This window comes from Lathyrus oleraceus, chromosome 2 (genome assembly GCF_024323335.1).
Source record: "Lathyrus oleraceus cultivar Zhongwan6 chromosome 2, CAAS_Psat_ZW6_1.0, whole genome shotgun sequence".
Taxonomy (NCBI): domain Eukaryota; kingdom Viridiplantae; phylum Streptophyta; class Magnoliopsida; order Fabales; family Fabaceae; genus Lathyrus; species Lathyrus oleraceus.
The window spans coordinates 482,023,219-482,035,972 of record NC_066580.1 but is presented as its reverse complement, the minus strand read 5'-3'; the positions used below and the strand labels follow the sequence as shown (position 1 = coordinate 482,035,972).

Below are 12,754 nucleotides of genomic sequence, written 5' to 3'. Positions count from 1 at the left end.
ATTTATTTATGTAATCAATGAATATGTTTGTAAATGAACTTTAATTTGAAATAATCAATTGATGAATTGTTAGAGAACAACATTATTATGATTATTATTATGAAACTTAAACAAATCTATAATTGGGACCTACATAGGGTGGACCATATGGCTCATTTTCAGCTAAACTTGCTTTTTCTAATTTTGATTTGGTTGCCCGCGACATTGCGACGACTACGTATATAAATAATATAATAATAATAATAATTAATTAATTAAAAAAACAAAAAGCAGTATGTTAAATAAAATAAAAAAAAGATTACAATACGCATTACTGTTATTGTCTACTCTGGTTTGGAATTTATTTGAGTCACATCTGGTAGCGGTTGCGGATTGAAGAAGTGAAAGTGCAACTGCGTAGTTTTCATATTCACCAAACTTCTCCTTTTTCTTTAATGAGCAAACCAAACCCTTCTTTCTCTTGAAAATGTCCACCTCCTCTCAAGCTACTACTACTAACAGAAATGCTAACAGAAACTCTCTTAAACCGTCGTCAAATGTCAAGTCTAAGCCTATTCAACGCCGTAATACCACCGCCTCCGCCGTCAAGGATCACACCACCGGTCAGTTCTTCCGTTCTCAGATCTTTCCGCTTTCGCGTTTTGCTTTTCGCCTCTGCTATCGCATTATCATCATTAACGTTTTCTCTCTTGATCAATTAGTAATTACTGTAGTTTACGCTTTAATTTTGTAATTATATTTTGGTTTCAGTTTTTCTGTTATTAGAAATGAAATGCGGAGGGAAAAATTTTAGGATCCGCTAAATTTGGAGATGAAAAACTATAAATTAATGATTACGAGTGAAAGTTATGTGTTAGTGTTGTGTAACTGTGTTTGGTTCTTAGTACTAATACTGATTTGCTTATGCTTGGAGTGAGTGAAGTTCCTGGAAGAGTTAGAGTTGCGGTTAGGTTGCGGCCGAGGAATGCTGAGGAATCAGTGGCGGATGCTGATTTTGCTGACTGTGTTGAATTACAGCCAGAGGTATGTGACTTCTTGCTTGTTTTAGATTTATTTCCTTTGTTCGAGAGATGGTTATAGTTGTTTTTCTATGTTGCAGCTCAAAAGGTTAAAACTAAGGAAGAATAATTGGGATGGAGAGACTTATGAATTTGATGAGGTGCTTACTGAATTTGCGTCGCAAAAACGAGTTTATGAAGTTGTGGCTAGGCCTGTTGTGGAGGTTTGTATTTATTCATATTCATCACCTGGTGGTTTTGTTTTGCTATCTTTGTTGTTCATTTATGCTTTCATGAACTCATTTTCTGCAATTAAAAGTTAGTTAGAATGAAGTAATGTGAGTTAGCGGTGTGTCCTATTGCTCGGAATTTCCCTACTTTCTATATTTGTTGTTACTCATTATCAATCATTTCAAAAATCAACTCGAAACACTCCCATTGTTTTGGTGCTCGTATCTTTTCACAAGCAAGTATGGGATTGGGCAATCGTACTCTTTCTTACTGTGGAACTTCTTTTGATTACATTAAACTTCTGCAGAGTGTACTGGATGGCTACAATGGAACAATCATGGCATATGGCCAGACTGGTACTGGTAAGACTTATACTCTTGGAAGACTTGGGGAGGAAGACACAGCTGCACGTGGAATAATGGTACGAGCTATGGAAGATATTTTTGCAGATGTTTCCTTGGAAAGTGATTCTGTCTCAGTCTCATATTTACAGGTACTCCGCAATAAAAGAGATTTTGGTATGTCTTCCTAATTTAGGCTCACTGAATGTGGATATAGATACGGCACTTTTATTTATTCAAATTCATGCTTTGTTTCAAAGTATTTGTTATATTTTTCTGGCAAACTACATTCAGACTTCATATGTTAATATGATATTTCTTGATTCCCATGTTCAGCTATATATGGAGACTATACAGGATCTGCTCGACCCTTCCAATGATAACATAGCCATTGTAGAAGATCCCAAAACTAATGATGTTTCACTACCTGGAGCTACTTTAGTCGAGATTAGGGACCAACAGAGTTTTATTGAATTACTAAGATTAGGAGAGGCTCACCGCTTTGCTGCAAATACAAAACTGAATACCGAATCTTCTAGAAGTCATGCTATTTTGATGGTAAATGAATTGACATTTCTTGTGTGTGGAGATTATATTTTTGTCCTTTTAGTAGTCACTGTTCAAAATTTCTACTTTTAATGTTGTTGGAGGATTGACTGTGCGTCTCATACAATAGGTGCATGTAAAGAGATCCGTCAAGGGAAGAGATGCTTCTCATTCAAGTGAAAATGGAAATCATCCACACATGGTTAAATCGTTAAAGCCGCCTATTGTTCGGAAAGCTAAGTTGGTTGTTGTAGATCTTGCTGGTTCAGAACGAATTGACAAATCAGGTTCGTAGATATAGCAAAAGAGAATTTATGATTTCTCAATGTTCATCTGTTTGTAGGGTCTTTATTTATATTATCAGAGGCATTGCTATAAGGAAACATTCCATATTCTGCTCCCAGCCTTTTCCTTTAATTTTATTAATCTTTTTATACAAATGCTTTGAGCCAACACACAAAGTTCTCATTCTAGGCAAATATAAATCAGTATTCCAGGCTCAAGAAAAATATTGCTTATTCAAGATGGGAGGATATACAATTTCTGTCTCTCATATTTTCTACTTAATGATACGGTTACGTTATCTGTTGCTTAATAGGAAGTGAAGGACATATGCTAGAGGAAGCCAAATCCATCAATCTGTCTTTAAGTGCATTGGGGAAATGTATTAATTCACTTGCAGAGAATAGTGCACATGTGCCATTCCGTGACTCAAAGCTTACTAGATTATTACGTGATTCATTTGGAGGTAAGACTCTGAGTATGAGAATTGTTTTTTCTCTTGCTCTTTTCTTTTTGTTTATGCTTGGCTTTTTGACGATCGACAAAGCATCATATTCTCAACTATGGATGTTGACATGACGTTGGTTTAAGCATGCGGACCAAAAAGCTAACAAAATAACTAACCAGTTAATGCAGAGAAAATTCAATCTATAGACGGCAAACTCATGGAGAAGATTAAGACACTAAATCTGAAATTTAACAAAAAAGTGCTTTTCCTTTCAATGCTTTCATATATTTTGTAAATAAATCTTTATAAAGGTTTTGAGCTGAATAACTTTGCAATCAAATCACCTCTTTTTGCAGAATCATTGAAATTAGAGAGATAAACTTTGGGTTAAAAAATCCTTCAATCAATTATTTGATTTGTATGTACTGGAGATTTTATTATGAAATACATATTTAGTTAAAATTGTAAAGCATCTTTAATTTTTATGAACCGAATCTGTGCAGTATGTGTTTGACTTCTGAAAGTTTTAATAGGTACAGCAAGAACTTCACTTGTGATTACTATTGGACCGTCACCACGTCATAGGGGAGAGACGGCCAGTACTATAATGTTTGGACAGAGGGTGCGTTTTCTCCCTCCACTTTTCAGATTATTGTTGCCGCCAATATAACCAGTTATTTTCATTGGTTGATTTCACCTTTTGTTTTGTACTTCAAATTTACGTCCATGTTGTTGCTAATTCATTTTATGATGATACTGCTTAGAACGAGAAGTGAAATAGTGTTCTGTAACCAATAACCATTACTTAGATGTTCAAACATTTGTGCATCTTGTAGGCTATGAAGGTGGAAAACATGATAAAGTTAAAAGAGGAATTTGATTACAAAAGCTTATCAAGAAGGCTAGACATAGAACTAGATAAACTCATTATGGAACATGAAAGACAGCAAAAGGCATTTGAGGATGAAATTGAAAGGTTAGCAACAGAAGCACAGCATCGGATATCTGAGGCTGAAAGAAACTATGTAGACTCACTGGAGGTTGGTTCTATATCAATTTTTTTATATCTATGTCATTTGTGCTTTAGTTTGTGTGAAGAGTTTCTTTCTCAGCCATGGAATGACATTATTTCAGGCACCATATATCCATAATATCACTCTCAGCTGGCCTTTTAGATGATATTGTTCATTTTTTGCATGTAGGGTAAAGATGATATAGTATATATAGCATGACTTAAGTAGCTTACTGAAGTTCAATTAACAAATTACATGGTTGGTTGATTTGATGGTGACATCCTTGTGAATATTGCTGATACTCGTTTTACTTTCTCAGAAGGAAAGATCAAAGTATCAGAAGGACTATATGGAGTCAATTAGGAAGCTTGAAGAGAAGTTTGTGATGAATCAACGGAAGAACGAGGAGCCTCATATGAAATCAAACACAGAGGTAGTGTTTTTTATTATAATATATTGTTTTAAGTTTATCGCAACATGTAAAATTTCTAAGAAAACAGTCTAGATGATCAAGTTATCTGGAAACATAAAGGATAATGGGTACGGCGTTGTGTGTGTATGTGGGTGGGGGTGTAAAATACTTATGGCCACTTAGTGATTACCGATTAGGGATTTTCCAAATCAAGGATTGATTTTAGTAGGTTAACTTTTTATGAGATTATAAATGTCAGTAATTATTTGATAGAAATGTTAATGGGTGAAATTGAACTCACAGTCCCTTGTCTCTCCAGACTTTACATTCATTCCCTCAAATCAACAAATTGTGTTAGGCTCACTTGAATTTTCTTTCCCTAGATTCCCAACGTATCTTCCGAGGAAATGGCTGATTTGAAGAAAATGCTTCAAAAAGAGACTCTTTTAAGAAAAGCTGCTGAAGGGGAAACAAATAATTTGAAGATTCAAGTGGCGGAACTAAGACAGTCAGAGGTATGTTATTGGGTCTCCAGTATTTATATGTTGAGAAGCAATACACTCTCTAACACACTCTCTATGATTAGTTAAAATTCACACGGGTCCTATCAAATTTATATGGGACCCACATGATTTGGTAGGACTACTATGAATTTTAACCAATCATAGAGAGACTATTAAAAAATTTGTGTTAAGAGAGTGTGTCTCTAGCACTACTCTTATATGTTTCACTTGCATTTCCTTTTCTCAAAATGGGGTGTCTTTGTTTCAAGGTTTCTGGGAATAAGAATAACTAATACATGAGAATAACTTTAGTAAACTTGTACCAAACATGGAAATGTATGTTCATTTCCATGTTTGGTACAAGTTTACTGAAGTTATTCTCATGTATTAGGTATTCCTATTCCCAGGAATAAAAGCTACACATACTTTTATGACTTTTCATTCCCATGATGGAAGGTGGGAATCTTTTATTCCCATGAGAATAAAATTAACTGCCAATCCAAACCACAATAACTGCCAATAACTTCCCACTTTTCTTCCTTTTTTTTTCTTCTATTTTTAACTAAATACTCCATCTATCTATAATTATAGGACCCTTTTGAAAATTTTGTCTGTTCCTAAATATAAGACACTTTGCAATTTACTAGACTCATTTAAAAAAAGGTTCCTAGGAATGTTAATCCCGGACATTGTTCTCAGTAATAAGATTCCCAAGTATATGATTCCTGGATATAAATGTATACTTGAAACAAACTCCCCCATAGTATCTGAATTAGTTTTACATGGATATGTTTACTGCAATAGGCATCAGCAAAGACAGAGATATCAAAACTTTATAAGATTTTGGAAGAGGAGTCTCACCAGAAAGAGAAGCTTGAAGGAGAAATAGCAATATTACAAAGTCAGTTGTTGCAGTTAGGTCTTGAAGCTGATGAGGTAAGCTATACCTAAATTGCATATATGCCATATTTAGTTGGATTTTATCTAATATATTAATAAAAGATAACCACTTAGGGATTTTACTTTGTTTAGCCCATAGTTGTTTATGTAGAATTGTTTTTGACTATTTTTGGATTTAAGTCATTTAACTAATTACTCAACGCGCACCTGTTAGTATGCATATTCTTTTTAATTTTGAGATATTTTTTTAAAAGAAAAAATGACTTGAGTTACAAGTTTGTGATGAAATCCAGCAATTGAAGTAGCAAGCAACAGTGGTATGAAAGATACTAATTTTATATTTTATCACAAAGGATGAGAAATTATTAAACAACAGTTGTAAATATCTTCGACTCAACTTTGGTAGATAGATTAAAACATATTTCTACCTCCTGTTGATGTCAATGTTTTATGTGGAATCATATTTATGCCAACAGGAAGCCATGTCATCTTCAAGTATTTGGATTTGGTCTATTTGTGGTAGGTAGAAATAAACCTGAGGGCTTAACATGTTGGCTCCCTCACCTCTTATAAGCAATGACTTAATTCTATTCACATGTTTGTTTCAATGGTATATGGTCCGTTCAAGATTCCATGAATTAAAATTTCACTGGTATATGTTTCTTATATCTGGAGGTGAGATTTGGACTATTGAGCTGCCTGAGTAAAATTTTGGGAAATCAAATGACGGCAAACGAGTTGTATTAAGACTGTCTAATTGAAAGTACAGCAGCATTGTTGTTCTTTACCATTTCTAATCATTATGTGCGTTGCTAATGCATCTTCTTGTCTCATTGAGTGTCGTCATCTTATTTGGTATTTTTCTAATTGAAATTTATCCTATAGACAAGACGACATCTAGATAGGGGTGGTGGATTTAGCAAAGAAGTGGGTGCTCGTGATTCTCTCACTTCCCAAATTAAGCATCAGCAGCAAGTTTCAGGAAACGGGGAGAAGCCTTCAATAGCCAAGCTCTTTGAGCAAGGTACTAATTAGTATATATTGCTTGTGTCTAAACACTTGACATATATTTTATTAATAGCTTAACTGTCTATTCTGAAGTTATTTGTTCCTGATAGAATAAATATTCTCATAGTGGGATTGCAGAAGATTTTGTCATTGCTTGAATCAGAAGATGCTGATGTGCGAATCCATGCTGTAAAAGTTGTAGCAAATCTCGCTGCTGAAGGTTGGTATTTTATTTGCTTATTTTAAAATTAGTGATAGTCACAATGAAAAAGTGAAAAAAGAAAATATAATTATGATGACCTGTTCATTATTTGATTAAAAATCAATCAATCTGCAAAGTAAAGTTGTAGTTTAATATTCTAAATCTTTGTTTAAAATAAATATTACCACAATCATATGGAAACTTCTCTTCCTCATTCATCTGATGATACATATATTTGGCTCGGTTTACAAAATGACTGATTCAAAGAAAGCGTTTCCTTGTAAACTTAAACTAAGTTTACTTGAACTTGATGTTAAAATAATTTTCATCCCTAACATGCATTCAACTTGATATAGAAACAAATCAAGGAAAGATTGTAGAAGCGGGGGGGCTTACTTCCTTGCTTATGCTGCTTAAGACCACACAAGATGAGACCATACATAGAGTTGCTGCAGGGGCTATTGCAAATTTGGCAATGAATGGTAAAATTATTCTTAAGTGAAAATGTTTATTACTAAGATATCTTGTTTTTTCTTGGTCTCTGCATCCTTATTATGTGTATCCGTATAATGTGTCTTGACAGAAACCAACCAAGAACTCATAATGGCCCAAGGGGGCATTAGTTTGCTGTCAATGACTGCAGCCAATGCTGAAGATCCTCAAACTCTGCGAATGGTTGCTGGGGCCATTGCTAATCTCTGCGGCAATGGTACACTAATCATCTGAATCTATTTTTAAACTTTTTTAGTTTCTGTCCTGTAGATCCATTTTACTCCGATATAGGTAATGCATTCAATCCTGAGACTCATTTCATATAAAAGACCCTTCTGACCAGGTGTAGGTTAGGTGTAGTACATTGATCAGTGAAAACTTGGAGTTGTTCTACTTCTAGTTTAGGCATCATGTACAAAACTGATTCTCTTGACACAAAATAATTTGTCGTCACTAAAAGTTGTGTTTCCCTTGCACCTAGATAAACTGCAAACAGAATTAAGGGGCGAAGGTGGTATCAAGGCACTGCTGGGAATGGTGAGATGCAGGCATCCTGATGTGCATGCACAGGTTGCTCGAGGAATAGCAAATTTCGCAAAGTGCGAGTCAAGAGCGTCGAGTCAAGGTAAAAACTTGTATGAGCAGCTTCCCAAGTCTTGTATTTTGATTGTGATAAAAAAATAATATGCTTATTGAAATGGTGCATAACCCTTTAAAATGATATAGATTGCATCCCTCGTATTTGTCCATTATCTCTATAGTTTGCTTTTGCATTTGCAATTTTCACATGATCAACAACTTCTACTATTGCCCAAGTTTAAGTTTTACCGCACTGTATAGGGATGAAGAGTGGAAGATCTTTCCTCATTGAGGATGGTGCCCTTCCGTGGATTGTTCAAAATGCAAACAACGAAGCCTCGTCAATAAGGCGTCATATTGAACTCGCACTCTGTCACTTAGCACAACACGGTAAGTACTAAGCAAACTCTATCTTTGGACTAGAAACTAAACTTTCGTTGGGTCATATATCTAAGACTATGTGATGAATGCATTCCAGAAGCAAATGCAAGAGACATGATTAGTGGGGGTGCATTATGGGAGCTAGTTCGTATCTCACGAGATTGTTCCAGAGAAGACATAAAGACTCTAGCACATCGAACACTAGCCTCCAGCCCCGCTTTCCAAGCTGAAATGAGGCGTTTGCGATTGAGCCACTGAAGATTATTTATGTAGAAAAAAAGATAACCAAAGATAAGCAATTCGGTATTTTGGGTGTATTTCTCTTTATAACAAATCTAGCTGGACGGCCTTCTTCAGTGTTCTAGTTGAAAATCTAGACAAGTGTTTATGGGTTCTTGTATCCCATCAAAGAATGGCCATAATTTAATCAACTCGACCACCACTTGGTGTCTCTCTGGTCCACTTGCTAGCTTCTGGCATGTAAATTGTTTTGTATATGAAATAAATATAGGCAAGAGTAGTCACAATTTTGAATTTCTTTCATGAAATAGCACATTGCCAATCAAAACTGCAACAGTTAAGTTTGTTTATTAGTGATGATTTGAATTGTTTTAACAATTGTTAGAAGTGTGAACCCTGTCAACATTCATTTTTATCATAATGATTGTCCCTACCAAGTTGCAAAAGGCAGTGTATTATTATCGTAATTATTGGCTTTGATAATTGGGATGCCTTAAGTGGGCATAACCATGAAGACATTATGCGCCTCAAACAACTTGGGACTGAAAAGATAAAGGAAAAGTTGTCTTTTAGGTAACAATACTAATGCTAAATAATAAGAGTCATGCTAATAAGTGTGCTAAAAGCATCTCCAACTGTGCGACCAAGCATAGGTAATTTAAGTGGGTTCTACCTTGCCATATTATTTTGAAGAACTTTTTCATTTTTTCTCCAAAGATAAAACTTTTAAGAATCTATAATGGGTCCCCATAATGTAACTCACTTATCAACATTTCAATGTTTTCTCGTCGAAGTACCATTTGCTTCTAGAAGTGATGAGACTTACATGCCAGCAAATAAGCAACTTTTTAAAACTCGGTCCGATTTGGTCGGCTCGGTTAGACGGTAAACTGGAGGGTAGGACGGACGGAAAGGTCAAAAGACTAAATATGCGATTTATTCTTGCTAAAAAACATTAAAAGGTTGACTTCCTCGTTCTAAGTTAAGGAGAGCCTAAAATGAATGGTTGATGTGTCTGTTATGTATATTAGTCTCGTTTTTGCCTTTTTTTTTTTCTACCGAACATCCTCCTATTTATAAGTCTTCATCTCCGTTTCTCTCTCCCTTTTTGCTTGACTCTCATATCCCTTGCAAATTCACCTATCAATAACGTCTGTCGCCCTTATAATTGCCATGTAACGCCCGCCTCTTCATTAATTATAACTCCCAATCATAATGTATCAACCTGTAACCGTTTTCTATGACTCTTCAAATGACATCCTGACCTTGTCATTGGATCCGACTTGCATTAGTTGGACCATTCTCGGCTTATGGGAGGTCGGATCCACTTTGTTTACTCGGATATCCTAATTGGATTCCGATCTAATGGAAGACAACCCGACTGTCCGATTTGCTAAACCTACCATACTCAGTCATCGTGCCAACTCGACCTCAAAGAACTCACATGTCTAAATAGGCTTTGTCGATCTCATACCTTGGTTGGTCAACTAATTTTCCGGGAACATGAGATCTAACAGGTTGAAGTGCTCGGACAAAAGAAGCCTGCAAATTTTCGTTTAAAATTCTCCCCAATCCACTTACGCCTGGACGTTTGTTTATGGTGACATGTCTTCAATCATGACAACGTATCTTTATCATATTTTCTTCTTTCTTAGCAATGATGATTTTTCTTATGGGAATTTGTTCTCTCTCAATGACTCAAAGCATTTCATACCGTTCAAATCCCTTTAAGAAAGGTTACCCCTAATTAAAACTACCTCTTTGTTTCCTGGTTTATCATTCGTTGGAAAAAGTATTTCTCTCTTCTAAGCAATTTTCAGAGTTCTCGTTCATTCTTCAAAGCCAAGTCCATTTTCTTTTCGTTTCCATATTATCTTATTCAATGACTATTATTGATGCATTTGACGAGAACACCAAAACATTAAGAAACTTGAGTTCCTGCGAAATAAAAGATCTTTGGGATTTTTATGTGAGAGGATGTAGAGATACTCTAACGCAAGTTGACTTTAATCGTATTGTAAAAGTGGCTTACAACGATATTTTTGTCTCTTTTAGCGATTCTGATTATAACTCTTCTTCATCAGGTTCATCCGTTGAGGTGCTGATAGAGATTATGGAGTCATTTGATCAAGAAGTAACGATTTACAACCACAACTCCATAGACGAGGTGGAGATAGGTAAACTTTGGTCTTTGAAGAACATATCTTCTACTGGAAATGAAGATGTTGTTATTTTGGAACCCTGTATTCTAGGGGAATGTGTTTGTATAGCTCGTTCCAGGAGAGCTAAAGATGAATATTTTCATTTATATGTCGGGGTATTGGAAGATTTTAACATCCACATTCCCTTTACCGATTTTGAATCCAATCTACTAAAAACCTTAAATGTCGCCCCTTCTCAGCTTCGTCATAATAGTTAGGAATTTATCAAGGCTTTCGAGATAGTCTGCGAGGCTATAAATATAGAGCCCTCCAAAGGGTTATTTTTTAAAATCAAAGGTGTTCAAAAGGGTGGATGTGTGACCCTTAATGACCTTCCTGGTAAGAATTTTCTCCAAGCATAACCACCAACTATAAAGGTTTCAAAGATCGATTTCTACGAATTAGGCATTGGAGCGAGATGTCCTTAGGTAATATATGCACTACACGGGTCCTATCGTTTTTCTATCTACTGGACCGAAAATCCTCTTTTAGTATTTGGGTTTGATTTTGATAAATTAACGGCCGTGAGGTTAGATCTTTGGCCATTTTAGATTCCTCCCGTATGATGAAGGCCCGAGATTTATTGTCTTTACCCGAAGAGGAGTTTCTTTCTTTCTTGAGTAATGATTATTTATTCATTTTACGTACCACTTGGATGCCATCTTGTATTCCACTAACTTATTTTCTCACATTTCCTTTAGGAAAAATGACTGACATCTATGTGAAAGAGAAAAAAAGACTGATGCAAGAAACCCGGGTGACGAGGAGAGTAGCCGACCAAAATGCTGCTAAATCGGACTTGTCCGGTTTAGAAACCTGGTTGCTGAAGAAAAGAAAGATAATCCCAAACAAAGAAATTTCCAATGTCTCAGAATCCCTACCTTCGACTCTTTCGCCATCAAAGAGTTTTCACCCGAGGTCTCCAAAGAAGATGAAAACTCTAATGAGTGACGAATTTTGTATGGCCGATTGAGAAATTTCATCTTTGATATGCGAAACTGGTAGGAGCGACCAAACCAAATCATCCAATGAATTCAAGTTCTGCAGCAATAACTTTGACGAATTCAAGTTCCTTTACGATCATCGGAATGCCACGGAAGACGTAAACAAGGTAAAGACCATAGGGTGATAGCAGCTAACCTAAAACATCAGTTCTTATATGATGAGATGTACTGTTTTAACTCGTGGGTTATTTGAAGTCGGGGATGATTGCAAAAAGAACGAGATAAAATTGAACTAGGAAATCAATCAGCTGAAGGAGAAGCAGACTACACAAGCAGATAAACTACCTGACCTGAAGAAAAAATTACTTGAGGAGAAAACCATGGGGCAGAAATTGGAGGCTATAAATCAGAAGTTAAAATCCACTGTTAATTAACAGTCCGAGAAAATGAAATCTCTCTAGCATTCAAATGTCCAGTTGCAAAGCTCTTTGCAGAAAGCCCAAGTTGACGTCCTTGACATAGGTGATGCTGCCTTTGATAAGGCAAAGGCTTAACCCTTATGTCTATATCCCGATCTTGATTTGTCCGAGATGGACTTCTTCAAGGTCGTGGTTAATGGTCACCTTGTGGATATGGAAGAAGTTGAGCCCTCTTCCACTGACGATCCGATCCAGGAAGATTGTGCTGCTGTTAGTAACCTCGAGGTTAGGGGTGAAGATAAAGATGAAGAGTAGCTTTATGTCGTTCATTTTGTAATATTTTCAGGAATATTGGTTTTTCCCTTTTCGTTTTGTATCCGGTCCTGCTATGACTTGTACCATGACACTTCATATTTTGTTCAATGCTTACGGATTGTCCTTATCTTTAAAAATATTTTTCTAGTTGGTTTTCACAGAAATTATGAGTGTTTGCTAAGTTTGATGAATTCCTGACTTTTTCCAAAGCTTTTCAAGAGATAACTTATGTATTTCTATTTTAGAAAACTAATAGGAAATTTAAAAAGGCTAATAGGTATTGATATAAATGACTTTGT

At 35.7% G+C, this 12,754-nt stretch overlaps 1 protein-coding gene across 1 annotated transcript; it reads left to right on the top strand.

The window, feature by feature from the left end:
- Positions 1-317: 317 nt before the first annotated feature.
- LOC127120680 (kinesin-like protein KIN-UA) lies at positions 318-8,954 on the top strand. Its single transcript, XM_051051195.1, has 19 exons — positions 318-602; positions 923-1,023; positions 1,100-1,222; positions 1,537-1,722; positions 1,907-2,128; positions 2,247-2,403; positions 2,715-2,864; positions 3,380-3,468; positions 3,683-3,886; positions 4,179-4,292; positions 4,655-4,786; positions 5,579-5,710; positions 6,560-6,698; positions 6,810-6,902; positions 7,241-7,366; positions 7,468-7,593; positions 7,858-8,001; positions 8,217-8,345; positions 8,434-8,954. Exons 1-19 carry the CDS (start codon positions 467-469, stop codon positions 8,592-8,594), a joined length of 2,664 nt encoding a protein of 887 aa, XP_050907152.1. The 5' UTR covers positions 318-466; the 3' UTR covers positions 8,595-8,954.
- Positions 8,955-12,754: the final 3,800 nt, after the last annotated feature.